General features: G+C 43.9%; 1 protein-coding gene and 1 pseudogene across 3 annotated transcripts in view; one reads left to right on the forward strand and one right to left on the reverse strand.

The window, feature by feature from the left end:
- Pld1 (phospholipase D1) overlaps nt 1-26,240 on the reverse strand; it is a 207,188-nt gene that overhangs the window by 62,612 nt on the left and 118,336 nt on the right. For 2 of the 3 annotated variants that reach the window (XM_052180714.1, XM_052180715.1), the window contains 5 exons: nt 19,918-19,999; nt 11,311-11,421; nt 6,513-6,713; nt 4,712-4,925; nt 3,832-3,945 (listed from right to left, as the gene is read on the reverse strand). In XM_052180714.1, coding sequence (XP_052036674.1) covers nt 3,832-3,945; nt 4,712-4,925; nt 6,513-6,713; nt 11,311-11,421; nt 19,918-19,999 — 722 coding nt within the window. The remainder of the gene's footprint in view (nt 1-3,831; nt 3,946-4,711; nt 4,926-6,512; nt 6,714-11,310; nt 11,422-19,917; nt 20,000-26,240) is intronic. The other variant, XM_052180716.1, reaches the window with a different exon arrangement.
- LOC127683460 (60S ribosomal protein L28-like) lies at nt 22,794-23,212 on the forward strand (annotated as a pseudogene).

Here is a 26,240-nt window from a genome sequence, read left to right on the forward strand (position 1 = left end):
CCTCTAGCACCAATGATCCCTTCTAGGGCGACTCAGTTCTAGCCTCCCAGGCACCACCTCTTCTCCTCTCTCCTCTTCTCTGTTCAACTGTCTCCCTCACATCCTTCCCACCACCGCTTCCCAAGCCATAATGGCATTCTCATAATCCTTCTGGCAATTTCCAGCTACCTCCGTCTTGAGCACATTGGCACAACCTAGCTGGGTCCCTTTCCATGACGTATATTCCTCATGCATCTTTACCTTTAACCGCCCCCCCCCCCCCCCCCCCCCCGGTGTTCTCCAGAATTTTTTGGATTAGCCTACTTTTGTCTGGCTCACTAAAGCTTCCCTAAGGCTAGATAGAATCTTCCTGCCCAGTTCACATAAATCAGTCCTTAACCACAAGCCCCAAATCCACAACTCTACAAACTCAATGGTGTCTTCATAGAGCATGTCTCATCAGAAACTGACCTGAATGGACAAGGAAGCTTTCCTGGCTCCACTGGTCCACTCACACTACACCTATTTGAAGAGCTCACTTATGTTCCCTGTGTTGCTGGGGCCTGAGAGAAACGCCACATAACACAGGGTCTATACGCAGGGTGTAGACTGCATGTTAGCTTCCTGAACCCTAGCACATTCTAGTTTCTGAAGCACATCTGACTCCAGGGTTTCTCGTAGACCTCTGTGGGTTTGTCCCACTGAAAGCTTAGAGCTGATAAATGAAAATAAATGCTTTTGGTATTTGCCAAATTTGTGCCCGAAGATAAAACAGCATCCTGAAACCACTCCTCTCTCTTTTCTTAGTCTTAGTCTCTACCTTCCAAATGTTTTGTAGTATTAGGGCTAGAACCCAGGGCCTCTTGCTTGCTGGGCAAGCATTCCCCTGAGTAACATCCCCAACACCTTAGTGTTCAATCTATACTCATATCTAAGGGTGGTTCCAATCCAAGTCCTGAATGAGGTGTGTGTTTTTGAAAATGTTCAATCTTCAAACTTTGTAGATTTCCAGTGGCATATGATGAGGGTTTGAGACCATATTTTGGATCTGTTAAGATGGTTTCACTTACAGCAAGAGTGCTGAGTGATGACATTACCGCTGTCCTAAGTGGTAAAGTATTTAAAGCCATTTTCACTATCAACTAGCAGACAATACACCTTTTTTGTTCTTTAGGGGTTTTGTTGTTGTTATTGTTGTTTTGTACTGTTTTTTAGACAAGGCCCATCTAGCTCCAGCTGGCTTTAAACTCACTGTGTAAGCAAGGCTGGCCTTGAATTTGTTGCAATCCTCTGTCTCTGTCTCCCAAATGCTAAGATTACGGATTCATGGCACCCCGTCTGCCAGAGGTAAGTGTCTTGAGGGAACTCGGAGTGTCTTACCCATCCTGTGCATTGCAGCCCAGAAGAGAGTCTCGAGAAGCCTTAGCTTACCATCCATCACCCTGATCAATGTGAAATCTTCTCAGTATTACTCACAAAGGAAAGATCAGCAGATGCTTCCCCAATGGAAAAGGAATCAAATTTTGTCAAGCAAATATATTGTCAAACAAAGCAATATCAACCTGGAATTCTCCTTCTTACAACAAAATTTTGAAAAGAATAAAAAAAGTCCTTGAGAGTAGCTGAGTGATTCTCAAGTTAAAAGACATATTACAAAATCTAGGATGGTTACTGACCTCATTAAGAGGGATTAAATTTAGTGTGGTCTCTCTATATTACTCTACAGTGGTCTCCCCTGTACTCTGCATATTGGCCTCGGTATGGCAAGACATTCTGAGAACCTGTTCTTTGTGGCTATCTGTACAATGTTAAACACTATCTGCTGACTTCCCAGAGCTGAGGTTCTTACAGTAACCTACAAAGCTGCCTCTAACCCACCCAACCACCATCTTTCTAGCTTTTCTAAGACTCCCATCCTCACAGGCACATTTCTAGAATATCCAAATCCACCCCGTACATGGAGTCTTTGAATTTGCTATTGATTCTGCTTGAGACACCTCCCCAGACAGGTCCATCTTCTCCTCCTCTTCCTCTTGACCTCCAGTTGAAACTCGGCCCATAAGAGTGCCATTCTTTCATCAGGTTACATAAAAGAGTCAATTCTTCCCTCTGCGCTCACCCCACTGGTCTCCATGATAATTACATACAACATCTGTGCATGTGACCCCGTCCTTATGGATCAGTTTGCTAAACCGCATTTCATCTGCTGCATTCATTTTACCCACAGAACTTAGGGCAGTGGTTGGCATGTCATAGGAGCGCAGCACATATTTATCCAATTAAGAACATAAGGAGGCTGGAGAGATGGCTCAGAGGTTAGCAGTACATACTGTTACTTCACGGGACTCAAGTTTGGGTGCCTCCCAACCCCTACTTCCTTATCATTCCCAGAGTCTAACATCTGTGCTGTTTACTTCCTCTTCCTTTTCTCTTAAAATTTGTCTCCAGTCAATGAGCAGAGGAGACAGTGAATGCGTGCCAAGGACACTCTCTATCCGTGTCCTCAGATCATCACGTGGGTCTCACACCCTCAACCAGAGGTTGGCCTAATGTGACAAGTACCTTTCTGCCTATGTCCCACGTGATCAGTAGATAAAGGTGCTTGCCACCAAGCCTATAGACCTGAGTTCAATCCCTTGGCCTTTCATAAAGGAAAGAGAAAAGAACTCCTGCAAGTTGTTCTCTGACTGCCACACAGAAACCATGGCCTATGCATATACGCATAAGCACAGAAAACTAAACACATATAATTAACAATAAGTTAATAGCCTTCAAATTCCAGTCTCACTGATCAGGTGCCCTGGAGACTCATCCAGGTATGTTAGTTGGGCTCCAACTTCCTAATCTAGCAGAACAGAACTGTAGCCTTGTAGTGGAGCCAAAGGTTAAGATGGATGGGTGTTTGCATTTCTGCTGAGTTAGAAATGTGAATACTGAGCATGAGGGTGCTGAGAACCTGGACTGCACTGGGCAAATTCCTCGCCATCCCAGTCAAGGTCTCTTATCTGTGAGAAGGAGATGCTATCCCTGTCAAGCACCACAAACATCCAAGGCAGTACTGGACCATCTGCACACTCGGCTGGTGACTTACTGGAGTGACTCCCCATCCTGATATTGTTTGCTAAAACCTTTTTCATTCTCTCCTCCATAATTTAGACCATGATTAATTCATTCTTCAAGAATCTGATTCTTCCCATAAAAGGTATCAGATAACAATGTTTTAACCATCCCCGTGCAAAACACTCTAGTTCTATTCAAAAACCCTCAACATTTTTTCCCATAAATGAACTTGCATTTTCCTCATTTTATCTGGGACTCTGCCTCAGTACATCCTTTTAACACCAATCCCATGCCTTAGCTGCAAGGGGCATTTCCTAGTAGCAGGTAAGAAGTTGGTCTTTTCTATCTGCAAGCCTTTGCAGGACTCATTTGCTTGCCCTGTAATACCTTCCTATCCTCACCTACCCTCTCCGGGTACTGTCAGATCCAAGGATCTACCTATTCAAAACATTTCCCTGGTTCAGTAGGAAGGAGTCCTTCTGCCTCACGCAGAGATGTGCAAATGTGTACGTGTGTGTGTGTGTGTGTGTGTGTGTGTGTGTGTGTGTGTGTTTGCGTGCGCATCTACACCTTGCGCTATGAGACTTTTCACTGTGTTTCTTTCTCTTCACTGCTAGAGGGCAGGTCCTCAGATGCACAGAGCTTGCACTTGCTTGGAGCAAGTCCCACCTAACGCATGGGACAAGAAGACTGAGCAGAAGGACAACATGAACACACGCTCACTGTGGTCGAGCAGCAGAGGAAGCAACAAAAGCTGCAGGCCATGGGCTCTGACACCAGCCCGTCACTTACCAGCGCTGCGCCCAGAGAGCCCCTGCTCAGACTCACTGGAAGGGCGAAAGAGTTTCAAGCGGGGCTTGAACCCATGGATTAAATTCTGATGACTTCTATAGTGGTTAAAATAACCTGGAGAAAGCCGAGAGTTCTTTTTTGTTTTATGAAGAAATGTCTACATATCAGATTTTATCAACTTGAAAGCATGCGTAATGAGTTTTAGAATAAGCAGGTCTATAACATCAGCCATAAGATCTACTGTGGTAGAAAACAGTCACAGCACTTTAAGCAAGACTTGCAAAGAATAGTAAATTCACATGATATAGAATATCTGATGTCTGCCGATACAAGCTTGATATATTTATGGGTGAAAAAAATAAATAAATTTATTCTAGGAAAGGTTTATAAAGGGCACCTAGTGCTCCTTTACTCTCTAGAGCTTGTCCTATTTCAGAAAGCTTTAGTCATTATGTGACCATCAAAAGTATCAATAGAGGCTATGATTACATCCTATTAATAATAACTATGTTTTTAAAATGAGGCAAAGGAGACTGGGCATGGAGCCCAACTGGTAGAGTGCTTGCTTACACACACAGAACCTGTTTAACCCCCAGAACCTTATAAAACAGGCATGGTGGTGCACGCCTGTGATCCCAACATGGGATAGACAAGAGCTCAACATCAGTCTCTATCCCACAGTGACTTTGAGACGAGCCTGGGCCACATGAGACCCTGTCTTAAGACATCCTGTCCCAGAGCCATGGTGAACACAGGATGCCTGGCAGGCATTGCCCATTTGTCCACTGAATGCCACCACGGATCTCTGTAAAGCAAATAGGCAAGGGGCCGCAAGGCCCACAGTGCAGCCCGGGAAAGGTCTAGCGAAGGTGTGACTCACTGGAAGCGCTGTCGATGCTGCTGACGCTGTCCGAGTTGTGCAGAGGGCGACGGTGCAGCTGGCGATACAGACTGAATTTGGAGAACTTCCGGGGCTTCCCTATCCCTTTCAGCTTCATGTCCGTCTCATCCACCATCTTTGAGAGGGGCTCGTTTTTATGAGATTTGTGTTTATCCTTGAGGGTTAAGGATTCCATAGACTCTACTGATGCTGCCTGAGAAAGCCATTTAAAAAAAAAGAAAAAGACCACACATGAAGAATACTACAATGGGCTTTCACTTAATTAGAGCTAAGAGGCAGTTTACAAATGGTGGTGACCCCAGAGCAGATTCTCCATAGAGTCTCAGGTAGGCCACAGGGCGGTGGTGAGTTCTTCAGCCCTGCTTTGGCTCATTCTTTAGCAGGCCGAATTCTTTTGTTTGCTTGTTTTTGTTCTTGGTCTTTGTTTCATGAGACAGGGTCTCTTTCTCTCTCTTCTGTCTCTGTCAGTCTCTCTGTCTCTCTGTCTCTCTGTCTGTCTCTCTCTCTCTCTTTCTCTCTCTCTCTCTGCGTGGCTTTCCTGGGACTTGTTATGTAGACCAAGCTGTTCTCAAACTCAAGAGATTTATCAGCCTCTGTCCCTCCCATGCTAGGATTAAAGGGTGCCCCTTGCCTAAATAAAACTTGAGTTTTATATCACTAACCCCTTTATCTCCCACTGATTACACTATCTAACTTCACAGTTAAACTACCCAGCTTCTCTGATTTCCTCGGTTGAAATCATAGAGATCATTCTCCCTGCCCCACCCCGGGTTATTGGAACAGTTAGTCCCCAGCTGGTGGCAGTTTTGAAAGGCTTTAGAAGGTGGAACCTCGCTCTGGGAGTGGAATCACTGTGGGTGGACTTCGAGGTTTGACTGCTTGTCTTCTCTGGGCTTCCTAACTGCAGATGCAATGGTACGGGCAAGGGACAGGATGCACACCTTCCCCAGCACAGGCGCTGTGCCCTTTACCCTGTGGGCCCAAACAAATCCTACCTCCCCAAGTTGCTTCTTGCCAAGTTCGCGACCAATGAGAAGAGTTAAAGAACACATTAGTCAGTCCACTGCTCTTTCTTTCAACCCCCAGAAAAGCCACTGATATTCCCATCGGTAAATAAGAAGAGCCCATCAAGTTTTTGAATAAATATATTGCATTTTGACAGTATAGAGCTGAGACACAAGGCAGGTGCATATACAAATGAGGCACCTTGGTAGCTCTTGATTGGCAGGTAGTTATTAGTTAGTTCCCTGTTCCAATTCCCTCTAAATGACCCTAGAATGATTTACTGATTTTTGTGCCCGTAACTAGGAAGATGTTTAGAAAGCGCTTGCTGTAACTGAGCACCCACTCTTATAAGCGAGCAAAGGGCACTGCAGCAGTGACCTTTAATGGGCGTCTTAACTCTGATTTAACCTAAGTATTGATTGTCGCAATCAATTTTTGTCAATGAATATATTTTTTCTCAAATACAAAATTAAATCCTTGGTTCAAATGGAAAACCAGGGAGCTGATTCAGTTAACATACTCACACCAAACTCGCCTTTTCTCTTCTTACAGAAGAGAAGCTGAAAGAGGCTGGGTTCCAGGCTAGGCAGGTAGTGTAGGCTAGCTCAGGAAAGCAGGCATGTCCACCGTGCCTTTCCGGAGAAGCAGGCTCTGCATGACTGGGTCAGTCCCGCTACTTAGATGACAAGCCTGTCAGTTTTCAGTCATGCCACATGTATGGGTTTAGACAAGCCTGCCGGTTGTGTGCTGTCCCACCCTGGTGACAGGTACTTACGGTAAGAGAGCCGAGAGACAGTCCTGAGGTGACCCTCTTGACACTGCCCACATCCGTGAGTCTGTGTTCATTGTCATCCCACCTTCCATAGGCCAGGTCAATCCCGCCCACGAAGGCCACTGATTGGTCGATGATGACAAGCTTCTCATGGTGGGCCCACAGATACACACTGGAGGACACGTGGTCTGGGTGCCTCATCACCTGCAGACAGGAAATCCATGGAGAAGGAAATGTACTCGATTAACTTGTCTTCACATCACAATAAGTCAGGGCTGCTTCCTCCTTGAAAAATATTCTTCAGAGTAATTCAGGTACAAAAATGTGTTTTATATGCGCCAAAGAAAGTTTCTTAAACTTCAAATTTTAGTCGCAGTATTAGCAGAGAAAGATTTGTGTCTTTTTTTTTTCTTTTTAAGGAGTACCCTGGCTGGTCTCAAACTTGAGATCCTCTTGTCTCAGCTTCCTAAATGCTGGGATTCCAAGCACAGGCCCTTACAGTGACCTCTTACGGTTAAAGTTTTCAGCCAGATGAGATATTTTGAAGAAACTGTCATTTGACTTGAAAGGCAACCATTAAAGCTATGTCAGTTTAATAGCTGTAAGTTCTCTCTCCACCCCCTCCAAGGGTAACCCTCAGTGCAAATTAAAAAATACGTAAATAAATAAGACATTCAGCCAACAGGCATTTGTGGAAAGACATTTATAAGTCTAGCATTTGTGCTGGGTGTGGTGGTGCATGCTTTTAATCCCAGCACTTGGGAGGCAGAGGCAAGCAGATCTCAGTGAGGCCAGCCTGGCCTACACAGCAAGTTCCAGGGCCGCCAGGGTGGTTTCACAGAGAAACCCTGTCGCAAAAAAACAAAAAACAGAAAAAAACAACAAAAAAAGAAGAAATTATATTTGTATCCTGGTGATAAGACGCATACAGATACCTGGAAATCTCCTTATGTGAAGGTACTTGGAGAAACTGATAAACCGTTTCAGGACGATTCCCTATATGATCCTATTGTTTTGCAATTAGGATGACCCTAAAAGTATTGGCTAATGCTTTCATTTATTGTGGTAAAATACATAAAACATGAAGTTTACCACATTACCAGTTTTGGGGTGCATCGCTGAGCTTTACCTAAGTAATGAGCTGGCCAGTACTGATGCAGGCCTGCTTTAACCACTGGGTAAAGCTCATGAGTGCAGCCATCAAAAGGACCCAGTGCTTTTCCCTGGGGAGAGATTTGTAACTACTGAATGAGCTCCAGACTGGCTGTGTCTATCCAGATTCCTCTTGCTGAGCTAGCCTTGGCGGGTTTTGTCCAGTCTACCCCATTATTGGGTGTGCTTGTGTTCACAGAAGCTTTGGAATCCTTCCCACTCTTGAGGATTCTTCCCCGGGGCCCCTCTTTCACATCCTGCCTTCAGAAACTTGAGTCCTTTCCTTTCTCCACCTCCTTCCACATACAGGTTTCTTGCACTGGTCGATCCTTCTAAGAATCCACTTGTGGTTCCATGGAATTGTTTCCCTCTGTCTGTGGCGGGTCTGTGCACTCTTTCTGATTTCCATTCCTCTGCTGTCGTGTTTGCTTTGTTCCCCTTTGTCTAGATCCTTAAGTTTTAGGTTTGAACTGACATTTTGAGACCTTATCTCTTTTCTAATGAAGGATTTAGAGCTATAAACATCTCCCCTTTGTACTGCTTTTGCTAATTCCTATCAGTTTTGGTATGTTCTTTTATTTTGTCTTGACTCCTCCTCCTCTTCTTCCTCCTCCTCCTCCTTCTTCTTCTCCACCTCCTCCTCTTCCTACAACAGGACCTCACTGTGTAGCCCCGGTTACTCTGGAGCTCACTGTATAGACTGGTCTGTCCTCAAATACAGACATCTTCCTAGCTCTGCCTCCTCAGTGGTGGGATTAAAGGCAGGATCCATCACACCACCCTGAATTCTTCTTTTAAAAACACTTTAAATTTCATTTTAAGTGAGCACGCACAACAATAGGTTTCATTATATATGACGTCATCTGACTTCCTTCTCATTCTCTCTCCTTTTCTTGCCGATCATCCTCCTGATCCCAAACAGAGCCCTCGCTACTTTCACATAACATACAGTGCATTCTCTCTCTCTCTCTCTCTCTCTCTCTCTCTCTCTCTCTCTCTCTCACACACACACACACAGAGAGAGAGAGAGAGAGAGAGAGAGAATGAGAGAGAGAGTTCCTATGTAGCTGTGGCTGACCCTAGAATTTATTTTATCACCTGGACTGTTCTTGTGCTTGTGACAATTCTCTTTCTGCTCTTTCCCAAGTGCTGAGATCGCAGGCATGGGCCACTGCACCTAATACGACAGCTTCTTTAGTGTAGTGTTTTAGAAGCTAATCGCTGTTGGGTCATCTTTTAGAATTTCACCTCTGTCTATGTTGAACATAAAGATATTGAATTTTGTTCATCCATTATCGTCTGACCAGAATTAAAGCTGTTCATGCCTATTAGCTATTATAAGGCACATTACTAGGCACATTTCTATATAGGTTTGTACCCAGTTCTATGCTTTCAGTTCTCTTGAGTGTAGACCTAGAGGTGGAATTGCTAGATTATATGACAACTGTATCCTTAACTCTGAAGAACAAGCAGATTGTTTTTCAAAGTGACTGTACTGTTATTTGCCCATCCGCATGGGTGAGGGCTTTGTATTCTCAGCAACATGGACAAAGGTTCTAGAGTCTCTGAAATACAAGATACCACCTGACCGTTGATCGTAGCTTGACTAGTAGATGTAACAGAGCACCTCACTGGAGTTTTGATTTGCATTTTCCTGATTAGCAATAATGTTTGAGGTCATCTTGTGTGGCTTGGCATTGGAATCTTCTGAAGTGTCCACTCAGAGCCTTGCTCCTTGAAAAATGTCTTGTAATGGTCAAGTTGTTCAAGGACTCTGTATAGGCTGGAAATAGAGCCCTTTTCAATAGATTTGTGAATATCTCCTCCTCTTTTGCGGCTTGTCTTTTCACTTCCTCAATGATGTCCTGCCTTGCACTCTTACATCTGGTGAATGAGCATGGAGATGCTACAATGTGACTTATCCTCTGGGCTGATTTTTAACCAAGTGCAGTATATAACTGTTGCAGGTTTAAGCTTGCTGGAGCATTGGTTTTATGTCTTGGTAGCTGGATGATCTTTATCAGCAGGTTTTAGATCTTGTGAGATGTCAAGGAGTTTTTCCAACTGCTTGTCATTTCAGTTACTTTACCCACATCTCACCCTAGACACTGGTATTCTGAAAATCTACAGCATTCGACATCCTAGAACAAGGCTCTTCACCGCTCTCAGCGATCAGAGAGCTCTGTGGTGAACTTCTCTCCACGTGCCTCTGGGCTTATCTTAGTGTCGATGTGGACAGGAGACAGAGCTCCTGATTCTAACAGTGCGGGAAGCATATTCTTGCCTCTACTTTCATCCTCAGTTATCAGGGTCAGAGTTGAGAAACATAAGCTCTACTCACCCCCAATGACAAAGGGAATATGAGGGAATATTTTAGCATCTACTCACCGCCATCATTAGAGGGAATACGAGGAAATATTTTAGCTGAACAGACAAGTCTCAAAAGAAAGATAGTTTTAAAAGCATTCAACATCCTTAGTCATGAAAGAAATGCAAATTAAAGACATTTTACGATTCCAACTCGGCTGGGCAGAAGCGCTCTCCTCAGCAAAACAGTGAATGCTGGAGAGCATGAGGGAAAAAGAAGAAGCTTTGTTTCCTGTTGGTGGAGTAAACTGCTACAAAGTGGCTACAGCCACTGTGGGAATCAGCCGGCAGGTCTTTAAAGAACTCAGCCTTGATGGGTGAAGCATGTTCTTCACTCCAGAGCCTGGGAGGCAGGCAGGCAGGCAGGAGGATCTTTGTGAGGTGTAGACCAGCCTAGTCTACAGGCAAGGGCCAAGCCAACCAGGCTAACACAGTGAGATCACATATCCAAGAAAAAAAGAAAAGAAAGAGAAGAAACCTGAAATTAAACTGCGATAGGGCTCAGCTGTACTCTTGGCTAGACAAGGAACTCCGTTCCACCACTCTGATCCTCACACATTTGTGTGCACTTCTGTTCTATTCGCAACCACAAGCAAGTGAAACTGACCCAGATGCCCCTCAGCAGATGAATACATATAGGTACATGTATACAGAATAGAATCTTATTTAGTAATCATGAAAATGGATAAAAGGGGAAATTATTATATTATGTAAAGTAACCTAGACCTAGAAAGGCAAATACCAAATGTTTTCTCTCGTGTGTGCATCCTAGACTTGAACATGTATGTATGTGCATATCTGTGGGGTATGAGCAGGATCAGGAGACTGAAAAGAGGATTATGAGAGAGGAAAAGGAGTCTTAAGGGAATGGGGAACAGGGAGAAAGAGGGAATGAAAATACATGGGCCATAAACACAGAATAAAGGCTACTGTGGGGAAAGGCATACAGGAGCAGTAGGCTGGGTGATGGGGACAGGGAAGGGGTTCAATAGAAACACGGTATGTTTTTCTTGGGGGGAACCAGGAAGGGGGACAACATTTGAAATGTAAATAAAGAATATATCTAATTAAAAAAAAACTATTTCAAAAAAAAAGAAAAAAGAAACATGGTATGTATGTGTGAAATACCCATGCCGTTGTATGCTAATTTTGGAAAGCAACACAAGAAAGTGTAATACTGTCTGCATTTCTGAAGATTTGATGCTGTTCATTCAAAATGAGCATTAAGGGAATCTATACAGAAACAGCCCCTGTGGGACAGTCATCTTTGGTTCCGGGGTACCTTTATGTTGGGGTGCAGCCGCATCAAAGTCCGCTTGCTGTACTCACTGTTGATCCCGAGGGCCAGCTCCACCTCTTTGTAGAGCATTATGAAAATCCGCACACCTTGTTGCTGTCATGAGAAAACAGGAGTCAGCCCCTGGACAATGATGGCGTCCCTCCCTTCTTCCTTTCCCTGTGTTAGATTTCCTTTATTCTGGAAACTAGTATGAAAACAGTGGAACAGACAGTTCACAGAATGACACACAGGATGTCAAGACACAGATAAACATAAAACTTAGGTACGGTGGCAAATACTGGTTATTGCAGCGCTTGGGAGGTAGAGTCAAGGAAACTGGAGTTCAAGGCTCAGCTCAGCTACAGAGATGGTTCAAGGCCAGCCTGGGCTATATATGATGATATCTCAAAATAAAAACCACTCGCTTCCCCCAGATCAATCACAAGAGTGTTGATCCTGCACTAATTATAAATCCAGAGTGTAGAGACCGACACCTGAAACTGTCCAGTAGCTGTGGTACCTTTCTGAAAACTGCCAAGCACTTATCTATCACAGAGGAAAACTATGCCCTGAGTCTTCAAAACAACAACTAGTGCCAAATGTGCCCTAAATGTCTCAGGGTGGAGTTTATGTAGAATTTTCCTTTCCCCAAAAAAAAAATTGATTTACATGGAGAAAACATTTCTAAATCTTCAAAGATGAATGTGCTGGGTCTTACCTCACACTTAGATACTGAATACCTATGTCACTAGTAAAAGAACTCCATTGTACCAGTAGCTAAGTATAACATGGACTCACAAATTAACACAGATCTGCCCATAGACTGTTGGCCAAAAGAACACACAACCAGAGCTGTTAGAGACTGTTCTACTGTCAAACTAAAGCAGAAAGCGCCTGGTGAGCTCACACTGGTTTGTGCCATCTGACCGACAAGAGTCATGTGTTTTCACAACACTACAACTTCAAATGCCATAACAGTCCATGCCTTTAGGTAGTAGATAACAGGATAAAAATATAGTTTCCCACTGTTATTCAGTGAACATGATATAGTATGTGAATTTCTCATAAGACCATACCACTTCACTGGCTAGTTACGGCTGAAATGAGACTTTGGTTTTGGAAGAACATTAGATTTACAATCATGTGTTCATTGGGTGCATTAGAAGATAGATACATCACCCTTATCCTGAAAAGGCAACAACAATAACAAAACCTATATGGCATACTTGTTTGCACATGCACGTATACACACATATGGAAGTCTACTTCTGCAGTTAACAGCAGAACTAGCCTTAGGAACTGTTGTACTGCTCACACTCTATCAATTATGATTACAATCAGATGGGAAAGCACAAGCTGACTCAGCAGATAAAGGTGCCTACTGCCAGGCCTGATGGCCTCAGTTTGATCCCTAGAACCCACGTGGTAGGAGAAAGCCTCTACAGGTGTACTGAAGCATGTATTCACATGCACATGCACACACGTACACACACACACTAATACATGTCTATTTTAAGGAATGGTGTGTTAGAGAGATGGTTCAGAAATTAAGAGCCAGTTGTACTGAAGATAAGTTTCACTCCCAGAACCCAGACCGGGCAGCTTACAACCTTAGTTCCTGGGGATCTCACATACACTTCTGGCCTTGTGAAGCACCATGTGCACATATGCATGTTCACACAACAAACATATAATTAAAAATTAGAACTATTTTTTTAAAAAGATTATCAGCCGGGTGGTGGTGGAGCATGCCTATAATCCCAGCACTCTGGGAAGCAGAGGCAGGAGGATTTCTGAGTTTGAGGCCAGCTTGGTCTACAGAGTGAGTTCCAGGACAGTTCCAGGGCTACACAGAGAAACCCTGTCTCAAAAAACCAAAATCCAAAAAACAAAAAAAAGATTATCACACATATGCATAATTTGAATAAAGAACTAATCATGTAAAAATGTAGGGTAGAAGGGAATAGCTTGATTTCTGATGATCTGGCCAGGCAGTGTGCTCTAATAAAACACTAACTGAGGGATCAAAAGGAAAGTTAGAATACATTCTTTTCCTGATTATCACTCAGTATTCTTTTTAAACGTTTTAAACTTTAGTACTGAACTATGGTCAGGGCTAAGAAGAAGACACTTAAAGGGAAATACAACTCAGTTTACAACCCAAAATTTCAACCTAAGTAATATATGGTTCTATCTGACGCCACTCCTCATAGCTCATTTATTTCAAACAGATGTAATTGTGCTTTTGTCTTTAGAGAGTGTTTCTCTCATTTCGTCGGGTGCAACGGGTCATGTGGTACATGTGTGGTACACATACATTCCCACGCACAAGGGACCCTAAGCTTCGTGAACGACAGAGAAAGGCTCTTTGTGCCCTCTGCTATCTCTCTCTTCTTTATTCTTTTGAGGTAGGTCTCTCCCCGAAACTGGCGCTCATTGTTTGGTTAGGCTGGCAAACCAGTAAAGCCCAGCCAGCTTCCTCTTTCTCCTGCAGCAGAGGGGTGACAGAGCCACACAAAACTGCCCAGCCAGTTCCCTGTAGACACGGATCTGAAATCAAACCTCATGACTTTGCAGCAAACATTCTTAACCATCTCTCCAGGCCTCCCAATTCTGCTTCTTGATCTTAAAGCCGAGCATTCATGAAGGTCAGTGTTTGCAAATTAGGTACTCGGACTAAATCCTGAAGTTTCCCTTTTGCTTGAGTAATTGGTGGATTTTTAGATAATGAAGACTTAACTCTAATGGATTACGCTAATATCTTCCAATTATTACACCTGGCATTTCCTTTCATATCATGTCTTTTCTCACTTGACTAAAGTGACTATAAAGGAAATAGAGTAGAAAGTCTGCCTGCTTTTATCTTAAGTACCAATGACTAACAAGGAAGTAATTATACAAATGTGATTTTTAGTGGGTCTTATCTTACATGCTTATGCTTATACCTATAATAAACAGTTAGTTCACGGCAGATTCCCATGATAATAAGGCAATGATTTCTTTTCTTTCACAAGCTGTATTACAACACAGTCACAAACTCTATAAATGGCAAAGAAAACTCGTTCCTTAATGGAACATTAAGCCATTTGCCTTTCTGTAGTTGTGCGGGTTTACAAAACCATAGACACTACTGCAGTAAAGCAAAAGCCCAATCTACAAAAGACAGATGCTAAGTCTGTAATTTCAAAAAGTAGTTTGAAGTAGCCTTCCTGTGGGTGAACAATGAATGTGCTGAGACCATAAATCAGTAAAACAAACCCATTCATAAAAGCTTAAAAGAAAACAATTACCTCAGAATAAACCTAACCAAATAAATCAAAGGCCTCTACAATGAACATTTAAAACACTGAAGCAATTAATTACAGACAATATGCTGAAGGTGTGGCTTAGCTGGTGGAGTGCTTGAGGCCCTGGGTCCAGCCCCAGGATGCAGAAGCCAGGTTTGGTGGTGCATGAAGCAGGGGGATTGGAAGTTCAAGGTCAGTTGTATAATGAGTTCAGTGTCAGCCTGTGATATGTAAAACTGTGGGGAATATCAGAAGACACTGAAAAAGTGGAACCATCTCCTATGTTCCAAGATTGGCAGAAGTAATTTTGTGAGAATGGCTGGGTCCCCCAAGATTGCCTACAGGTTTAATATAATCACTACAGAAACTCTAATGACATTCTTCACAAGATAAAAAAGCCTAAAATTCTTAAAATTCACAGATGCCTAAAAGACCTCAATAAGCAGACAAGGTTGAACGAGAGAACAATGCTGGGGGTTTCACCATGCCTGACATCAAGTTATGCTACAGAACCATCAAAGAAACAAAACCAGCAGGGCACTGCCCGAAAAATCGGCACACAGATCAATGAACTAGTAGAAAGAACCCCAAAGTAAAGTCACATGGTATAGCCACGTGCTGTTTGGCAAAAGGTAAAAAGCAAAACAAGCAACAAAAAAGCAATGCATTAGAGAAAAGACATTCCCTTCAGAAAATGGCGCTGGGGGAGTGGGGTTTCAATGTGCAGCAGAACAAAACTACATTCTGATCATCCTCACCCTGAACCAAAGTCAACTAACTCCAGGCCAGGGATGGTGGGGCAAGAAGTCTTTAATCCCAGCAGCTGGGAGGCAGATGAAAATGGATCTCTGTGGGTTCAAGGCCAACCTGGTCTACATAACATGTTTCAGACTATTCAGGACTATATAATAAGACCCTCTCTCAAAACACACACACATGCATAGCTATACTCAGGCGCGCGCGCGCGCGCGCACGCGCGCGAGCACACACACACACACACGCACGCACACACGCTCACACACTACTCCTGGAGGGACCTTTGTGAAATAACATGTTTCTTATCTTTGATGAACGTAAACAAAGTTTTAGAGAACAGCCTTCCTGAAAGATACGTTTTTTTCAGATGTATATCTGGGTCTCCTTCCCAATTAATTTGTTATCAGATATAGTGGTACAACATGACAAACATGGGAATTTTAGGGGCTTTGGATATACCAAATATACATGAAGACAATGAAAAGAAAATAGAGTGGAAATCCCAAAGACCCTCTTCATAGCCACCTTCCTCTCTGATTATTCAAAACAGTGTGGTTCAAATACTTCCAAAGCACCACCAACTTGGTACACTGCCTGTCACTACCTTATACAACCCCAACCCAGAGAAATAATTCATTGCCAAGACCTTCTTGGGGGTGGGGATGGGGTCCAATATGGTAGGAAGATGGAAAACCAATGATGAAAGTTAAAGTCCCTGTGTGGTGGTGTCCAGCTGTAATCCCAGCACTGGAGAAGAGGTGCAGGCAGATGAGGAGATAGACGCTACCTGGGGGATATGAGATCCCACCTCAAAAAGGGGAAATCTGCCTCTGAGATAAAATGGGCTCAGTGGGTAAAGGACTTGCCTCCATGCTGGACTCCCAGAATATGAATTCCACAACTCCCACGAGTTGTCCTCTGACCTCCACACACATGTGTACACATACAAATAAATTAAAAATGTAATTTAAGAAAAAAAAGCAGAAATCATATCCTCACAATTTAAATATAAGAAACTGGGATACCATAGCACAAATATCTACGTATTTTTAACCAGTTTTGTTTTGTCCTGGGAGTTCAAGACACCGTCTCCCTATCCCTGCAAGCCATCCCAGCCTTCAGCTTAGCAGCCCACTGGTTCTCTGGGTATAGGGGTAGCAATCTATGTCCCTTCTCTAGGGTGGATTTCTTTCCCACTGACAGCTGACTATAGCTCTGTCAATCTTGTATCTTATAGTGCAAAAGGAAAAAGAAAATCACATTTTTGATGACAAACTCAATGTGAAAGCAAAACCTTTATCTGACTGTTGTCAGCTTCCTGCTCTGTAAAGTTCCTTTGATGTCTACCTCATATTCCTTAGATTGGAACCTTCACAACAGTGTTGCAGAGTTCAGGTTGCCATAGCTCAAGGAAATTTATCCTCTCAGCATTTAGTGTCTCAACTGCAGTGGCTACCAAAGGCAGTAGCCACGCCCATCCAGCCTCCCCATCCCCCACAGGAGCATTCACCGGGCTTAATCCCTACTTCAGAAAGAAGGTAGAAGGGAAAGGAAAGAGAAAAGAAGGGTGAAAATCTGAGGAAAGGGGGAGGAGCAGGAATGAAGAAGGGGAGGAAGGAGAGAAGGATGGAGGGAGGGAGAAAGACTTGAAGTTCCTGAATCCAAGTCCCCTCTACTCGATTTCACTACCAGATTCCAACCCCACTTTATCGACCTTTCCTCATCACCCTAAGCATCCATAGATCCTCATAAGTGTTCATTGGGAAGGACACACCCTGGCTTGGCTCTCTCTCTCTGCCCGACACCTTAGCTGCAGCCATTTCTCAGTGGAAACCCAACCTAACCTTACTGTAACAGAGCATCCCCATTTTCTCAAGGCTTACTGCTCCTGTGGGATTTTCCCACTCCAAGATCCCCTAAAGGCCTCAGGGTGTAAGAGACACTCTGTGAGGCCTGCCCAGTAAGCTGTCTCCAACCCTTGAATGTAGACATTTTCTCCTTTGATATGTTTGTGGCTTTTCTTTTCATTTTTATTGGTATGTATTAAAGAAACCAATGGGTTTCATTTTACACTAGTGTATAACATGCTCTGATCATCTTTCAGGTCTATACTATCACACCTTGGCCCCCCAATTCCCCTTCCCCTTCCTCTATGCCCTCTTCCTATTGTCATGTATGATCTCTATTTTTCTTTATTATTGTGATATGTATACACACATAAACACACACACACATATACATACAGCCTGGAAGAGTGCATTTAGTGTCTCTTGTGTGTATGTGTTTACGGTTGACCATTGGGCGCTAGAAACCAGTTAGGAGTTCTTCTCTAGAGAGAGCTGCTTCTCCCTCTCCCAGCCATCACTAATCGCTGTAGTTCGAACTACCCACGGCTGCCAAGGCTGCAGACCTAAGGAGAGCAAACTACTGCCACTTTCCCAAGCCAGGATCAGGTCTGTGTGCACATGTCGATGCAGCTCTTACCCTTCATCAAACGAGCCTCTTTTTGTAGCAGATAGAGGCTATTACAAAAAGCCATAACAGGCTAAAGAAAATACACAGACCAACTGACTGTGGGTGCCCAGCACCAATGCCACATCTGCAATGAGACGCCCCCCACATCCAAGGCTCAGGGATCAATCACAGAGGAAGTGGTAGAAAGATTGTAGGAGCCAGAGGATCAGGATGTCTGCTGTGAGACTATGTCTTCTCCATTGGACAGGAAAACTGTACATGTGTGGCCTCTACTCTTCCATGGCTTAGGAATCCCACACAGCATTTATTTAATCACACACTCCCCTATGATCAGCCATGCTCATAAACATTGGGGAGGCATCCAACAAGCTCATGTGACTGAAACCTAAACTAAGTGAACTCCCAGACAAGCACTGTGGGCGGGGTCTCCCAGTATGAGTGAAGGCTCCGGAAGAGTTTGCAGACATCGATTCTAAGGGGGATTAGGAAAGGAGCTGCTTCATAGAGAAAAACAGGGAGAATGCCAAATCCTTTCATGGGTAGGGAGTTAGACGGTAAGGCTAGGTATGACATCAGAAGTAGGTGGGATGGGCTGGAAAGACATCCACTGCAGGCTCCGTGGTGGTTGTGTCTTACATAGCTCATCGTAGATACACTGAGCGAGCTATTTAAGGACTATGTGAATGGAACATCTCAGGCTCACAGTCTCCTGTTTTGTGAATGGGATGGATGATGCTACCCATCAAAGTCACGCTGGGTGGATAGAAGAAAAGTTTACCTTCCCTTAGTATCAGCGATGAGGGCTATGTACTGATGCCTGTGGAAACTTTTCTGGAAGGTATGGGGAAAGGACAACAAAGGAAGGAAGGAAGAACTGGGGAGGGAGAGGCAGAAAGTTAGTGAAAGCAAGAAGATAGGAGGGAGAAGGGTGTGCAGACCGCTAGAAGGAGAAATGCTGGCCCAGGTGGCTCAGAATCCAAACATCTGCTAGAACATGCTTCAGAAAAGGGAGGGAAAGAAACCAAGACAGATTCAAGCCAGAGTAAAAGGGTTAGCACTCGCTAATTAGAGTATGAATAATAAACCCAGGCTTATTCTAATTTAGTCACATAAGCAGAATCCATTAGCAATATGATGTATCTATACTGTTTCAGCTGTCAACTTTGTAAACAAAAAGAACATTTGCTCAGAATCTATAGGCTAGCCTCACGGTAAACAGTCCTCAGACTGAAACCAAGCCCCATATTTCCTAACATCTTCCCTGCTGTTGTTTGTATATGTGTGTATGTAGGAGAGAGTGTGGGAGGGGGCATTGGTGTGTGTGTCAGTGTGTAGAGACCGGGGAAAGAGATCCATGTCCCCTCTCTGTCACTCTCTACGTTATAGACAGGGTCTCTCACTGAGCCAGAGCCAGGCTAGCAGCCAACCAAAGCCGGCAATGCCCCTGTTTCCATCTCACTCAACGCTAAAGTTACAGGTGCACATGACCACACCTGAGTTTCTATCTGGGTACTGGTGGTTCAAACTCAGTTCCACACTGATCAGCAAAAGCTCTTACCTGCTGAGACATCTTCCCACCTTCCCCCTACGTTCACCCCAGACTCTTCCAAATGAATGGGGAAACAGGAAGGTCCCACAACAAATGTGTGTGTGTGTGTGTGTGTGTGTGTGTGTGTGTGTGTGTATGTATACACATTATATATATTTACATTATAATCCATAACAGTAACAAGACTACTTATGAAGTAGCAACCAAATTAAGTTTGTGGTTGGGGGTCACCACATCATGAGGAACTATATTAAAAGGTTATAGTATTAGCAGTGCTGAGAACCACTAAAGTAAAAGCTATCAGTACATTGCCCAGGCTGGTCCTGACTTTGCCTTACTGCCTAGGCTAGCCTAGACTAATCCTTTCTCTACCTCCTAAGCATTGTCTTTAGAGGGGTGTGCCACCACAGTTAGTTTTACAGGTCCTTGGGATAAAAACCAGCCAGTGTCTCATGTAGGCCAGGTGGCCCACCAACTACACCCCACCCTGTGCCTCCACGATGCACGGTAAACAACTGTGGGAGCCCATCTGGAAATACGTACTGCTTTACGTTTGAGGATGCAGTCCAGCCTCCAGCGGTTGCCTTCCACCACCGGGCGCTTCAGGAAGATTTCTGGACTTAACCTGAAATCACAAAAACAAAAGGAATGAGATTGAAACAAAAGTAAAAGTTCTCTGTCACAGAGACCAGTGTCAGGCACGTGCCACTGAGTCTGCTGTAGGGGTCTCATAGCTACAAGGCTATGAGCAATTTCATAGAGGAAACTTTGTCCAGTTAAAATAATTCAGGATCCACAGCCATAATCTCAGCATTTGGGAGATGGAGGTAGGAGCGCCGCCACGAGTTGAAAGCCACCCTGGACTGTGCAGACAGCGTGGGGCCTGTACAAAATAAAATGTGATACACACATACACACACACACACACACACACAGAGAGAGAGAGAGAGAGAGACAGACAGACAGACAGACAGACAGATATACAGAGAGGAGAAAGAGAAGCAACTACCTACCCAATTTTTCTATTTCCTTCGTTGCTGTCATAGCCTACCTTGCACTATTAAATTTACATTTTCTACATTTGTGCAACTAAAGTTGACTTAATCCTGGACAGTGAGATATTTGACAGGGTAAATAGGGTTAATGAAAAAGTTTCCCATGGATGTAACACACACACACACACACACACACACCCCACATCAGAAAAAAGGCCTACCCAAGCTTGCAGTGATAGGATGGATGCTGTATGGGGCAGGTGCTTATAGGGACACACACATAGCCAAATTCTAAAGGGATAACCAGAACCTTGAAAATGCTAGGCTATGTCCCCAATCCTAGGATTGTTCAGCTCTGGGCATCTCACTGAAAGAAACAGAGCTCTCTGTAAACGGGCATTCAGCTATAGCAAGCTGAAGGCACTCTGACACATTTGTGCACATACGGACTCCCAGTTACAAAGGAACTTCAGGTTCCATGGGAGCCTGGAGCTTTTTGAGAAGGACACTGATACATCTGACTTCTGTAAAGGTGGAAGTTATCCCTTGGGCTCTTCTGCCGTAGTAAGTCCAGCCACAAGCCGGCTAAGAGTACCAACAGAGTCACGCTCCCCACAAACCCATTGCTAGGGTCTAAAGGCAACTCAAGTCCAGCCTACATTTGATGTAACACCTCTGAAATGAGAAACAACAACAAAAACTTCCCCTCTCCCCAGAAATGGGAGGCCTGGCAGAGTCGGAGACAAGGAGGATTAACCCCATGGAGCTCTCTCTGTATGGGAACATGGGCCTCCAAGAGGTCCTCTGCTTAAGGAAAACCAGCAGGATTTGTAAGAGACAAAGACCAGAAGAAATCATTTGTATGCTCCATTTTAAAAACAAAACAACAACAACAACAACAACAAAAAACCCCAGCTTCAGTGGATAGGAAGAGCCAGAAGGATTGGTGTGAAATTCTATTCTCTGGGCTGGATGGGACCATGGGTAGTGATTGACTGTGGGCAATCAAATCCCACATCAACTGCTAGGGCTGACTGCTGGCTGCTGACTGTTGTCTGCTGGCTGCTGGCTGTTGGCTGTTGTGTGAAAAACTTTTGGGGCTGGCCTCTAGAAATTTGTCAGGGATTTGACATTGGGCTAGGACAAGGAAGTAGGCTTAAGATGAATAGAGCTGAGAAATGTGTTCATTGTATCAAGAGGACTTTTGAAGAACCTGAATACAGTAAGCCTGCAACCTTTGTTTATGCTCTGTTTGTTTCTTAGCTACTCTGTTTATACCTTGTTTGTTTCTTAACTACTTTGTCTTTAACCTAGAACTGACCCCATTCTTTGTGTCAACCAAAATGGTATAAAAGCAGACTAGAGAAAAATAAACCCACTTCAACTTCAAACTGGCTGGGGTCATGTTATAAGGCTGTCTAATTGTCTTTTTCTTTTCAATACTCCCTTCCTCCCTAGAGACGCTGTTGACTGAGTGAGCTGGCTTGGTCCCTGCTGGCTGCTGGGAGAGCCTCTTTTCTTTGGGGTGTGGTCCCAGGATCTGGCCAAGCTCCAAGGGCGAGCTCTGCATCCCACATCCATACACAGGCATACAGACAACAGTAATTGGCCACAGAGGGTTGAAAGCAGAGGATGCGAAGTCAGAGGGGGATATGGTGACAGGTTGAGATGAACTGGAGGTGGGACATAATAAAACTACACTGTCCACATGTATGAAATTCTCAAGAGAAAATAAATCCTGGAAAACAAAACCTTTGTATTTAATAAAAGAGTAAAAACCTTTCTACCTAAAAATCAAAAGAAAATTATTCCTAAAATGTAAAAAGCAATGCAATTCATATTAATTGAAAAAGGGGGGAGAAAAAAACAGAACAAAACATGCAGAGAGCATTAACTGAATTCAATAACCACTCACAATCAAAATTCTTTTTTTTACAATTTTTTAAATTTCCTGTGCATTGGTATGTTGCCAGCATGTGTATCTGTGTAAGGATGTCAAGTCCTCTGGAATTAGAGTTATAGCTGCTGTGAGCTTCCATGTGGGTGCTGGGAACTGAACCTGGGTCCTTGGAAGTGCAACCAGTACTCTTAACCACTGAGACATCTCTCCCCTCCCTTCACAAACAAAATTCTTAATAAAGTGTAAATAGAAATGAGCTACCAGCTGGCGGGATGGCTTAGAGCTTAAAACTACTTCCTGTTCTTGCAGAGGACCTGAGTTCAGATCCCAGCACCCACATTGGAGGGCTCACAAGTGTCTGTTACTCCATCTCCAGGACGTGTAATACCTTTGTCTGGTCTCTGTGCACACCTTCCTTATGGCATACACATGTACACACACGTATACACATAAATAACTGTTAATTAAAAAAAGGAAATGAGCTCTTTCCGTCTCCGGCCGCCACAGGGAGAGGAGCTGCCGCCATGTCCGCGCATCTGCAATGGAGGGTCGTTCGGAGCTGCTCCAGTTTCTTCATTAAGAGGAATCAGCAGCCGTACAGCACAGAGCCCAGTAATCTGAACTCCTTCCGCACCAACAGGCTAATTCACCGCAAGACTGTCAGATGGAGCCCGAGGCTGATGGTAAAGGGGTCGTGGTAGTTATGAAATGCAGACCCGGTCAGCGAAAACCTGCCACTTCCTATGTGAGGACCACCATCAACGAGAATGCTCAGCCACAGGAATGCTCGGACTAGCCTCAGCACATCAGGCACGTGATCTGGAAGAACAAGTATCGCCCTGATCCGCCAATGGTGGCCAGACGCAGGGCCAGTGCCATTCTTTGAAGCCAGAAGCCTGTGGTGGTGAAGAGGAAATGGACCCATCCCACCAAGAGCTCCTGAACCCCACACCCCAGAAGTAATAAAGTCCACTGACTTGTTCAACAGCCTCCCCCCCAAAAAATATTAAATGAACTTGCTCAAAAAAGAGTATGTTTTCAAAATGTAACCCAGTGTCATATCAATATGGGGGAAAGACATGGAGAGCAATACTACCATGACAACTCATCTTATGGTGGTTCTAGTCAATGCAATAAGGCAAGAAGGTAAATATAAAACAAACCAATTTGAAAGGCAGTGGTTAAATCATTTTCATTCATAAGTCATGTCATACAGCATCTACAAAAGGGTTGCCAGCAATAAGTGAATTTAGTTAGCACTGTCACAAGATATAAAGACAATGGACAAAAGCCTGTTTACAATAACATTAAAAATCTGAAGTGCTTACTGACCAATTTATCAACTCGCGCTCATAGGACCCTAAAGAGGCGGTGAGATGGCTCAGAGAGTAATAGCCCTTGCTGCAAAGCCTGAAAACCCAAGCTCAGTCCCAAGGACCATGCAAGTTGTCCTCTTTTCTCCACGTGGGTGTCATGACATGTGCGTGCCCAAAAATGTAATCTTATAAAGAGCTCTATGTAGATCAATACAAAATCAAATAAGAAAATGTAAATGAATTCCATGTAGTGGAGAATTAGGCGACACTCATTAACTGAGAAGCTCAGTGAAAAACCAATGTGAAGCCTTGTGGAGCCAGCCCCATGTTTATTGCGATCACCTGGCTCACTCACAAGCTGTCCCTGTGGGGATCTGATCCGCAGCAAAGGAGTCTGAGGAACTGAACTTACAGAGCGCAGCCATGCCCCAGAAAGACCATGCCCCAGACAGATGACCAGGCAGTGCACCCTCGACGGACCAGACAACAGTAGAGCTTTGGGAATAAAACTGGCATGAAAACCCCACCCCTTTACAGATGGTTGTGAGCCACCTTGTGGTTGCTGAGAATTGAACTCAAGACCTCTGGAAGAGGAGTCAGTGCTCTTAACCACTGAGCCATTTCTCAATGTACATACATAACACAAACAAACAAATAAAACCCACCCACTAAAAGGAAATAAATAAATAAGAAAAAAATCCCTAGGCGTTGGCAAGATGGCATGCAGTCAAGGGGGTTTGTTGCTCTAGCAGAGGACCCAGGTTCACGTCCCAGCACTCAAACTCCAGTTCCAGGTCTGACATCTTCTGACCTCTGCCAGCCCACACACATACATGCAGGAAACACTCATGTACACAAAAATGAAATAAATAAATCTAAAAAGAATGTTTAAATATCCCAAAGGCTGCTTTGAACTTTCCACTTAATCCAAATGAGGCAAAGGCATGCTAGGAAGCAGTCTCTACACATTTAAATAAGCCTAAAACTCTTAGCTGGGAATGGTGGTGCATGCCTTTAATCCAAGCACTCTGGAGGCAGAGGCAGAAGGACCTCTGGGTTTAAGGTCAGTTCCGGCCTACAGAGCAAGTTCCAGGACAGCTGAGCTACACAGAGAAACCCTGTCTCAAAAATAAAACAAATAAAAAGGAAAGGAAAGAAAGAAGACTGAAAGTATTACATCATGTTAATTTTCTAGAATACTTTTTAAAAACATACTTGGTACATAGCAAAAAAATCAACTTGCATGAAATAAATACCAACAGGAATTGGGAATGCTGAGATTATCATTATTGACTTTATATGTATTTTAAAACTCTATTGTCTGTCTGTCTGCCTCTTTCTCTACTTCTCTCTCTCTTTTTTATTTCTCTCCCTCTGTGTGTGTGTGTGTGTGTGTGTGTGTGTGTGTGTATGTGTGTGTGTGTGTGTGTGTATGCGTTTGTAAGCAGAGTGCACATTGGAGAAGAGAGGACAATTTGTAGGAGTCAGTTTTCTCCTTCATCCGTTGTAGGTTCCAGGACTCTTGGGTTATCAGGCATGGGGTAAAAAGCGCCTTTACCCGCTGAGTCATCTCAATTATCGAATATGAAAAAAACAGCACTGCAATATATAAAGATGAATGAAAGGAGGAAAAAGCTCCGAGAAACAGAAGATACCAAGAATCAGAAAATTCTAAAATGAAAGACAAAACCACCACAAAGATAGTAAAACAAAAGGTACCAGACCTCACCCCCAAAGGATCAATACCAGAATAAAGGTTATGGAGCACTGCATACGAAAGTGTGACGGTGGCTAGAGCACGGGGCAGGCGGGAAGGACCAGTGGGTAATAGCGCTGACCACCAAGCCTGAGCAGGTGAGCTTGAGGCACAGCACCCACATGGTGAAGAAAGAACTGACTCCTGCAAGCTGTCCTCTAACCTCCATGTGGGGCAGCTGTGACAAATGCATGCACACACACAAATCTATATCTGCACACAAAACAAACAAACAAACAAACAAACAAATAAATGTAAACTTAGAGAAAAAAAGAAACTATCCAATATAACGACAAAGAGGAAAAACATTTAAAGATATGAAGACAGCCTTGAAGACTGGCAGACAACATGGAAAGGAGAAACCTTTGAGTTATTGGAAGCTACACACACACACACACACACACACACACACACATATTGAGAGGTTCAGAAACCTCAGGAATAAAATTTCCAATTCCCCAGGAAGTATACTGGGCTCCTGAGAAAGAGTCATTGACAATAGGACTTTAGTCAGTGACAGCCCTGACAAGTCTGGACCTGAGCAGCTCCTGGGACTCCTAGCCACAGGAGATAACAAAGCCAGAACTGAGCTGGCTTCCAAAACTCTTCAAGGTCTCATCAAATATAATGAAACTAACTTAGCAACCAATCAAAACTGTACTAATGTCACTGCTTTGCCCCTACTAATCATATTAGAGGTTACCTAACCCTTCTGGAAAATTTCCCTAGCACTGTGTAAAAGGGGGCCTATGAGCCTCTTTGATGGGTTGGCCCCTGCATGTCGGTAATTTCTACAGAATAAACACTCCCTGCCTTCGCATACTATTTGAGTCTGGGGTCTTCCTTCAGCGATTCTTGAACCCTAACTATACACACACACACACACACACACATGTATA

This window comes from Apodemus sylvaticus, chromosome 4 (assembly GCF_947179515.1).
Source record: "Apodemus sylvaticus chromosome 4, mApoSyl1.1, whole genome shotgun sequence".
NCBI classification, from domain to species: Eukaryota; Metazoa; Chordata; class Mammalia; order Rodentia; family Muridae; genus Apodemus; species Apodemus sylvaticus.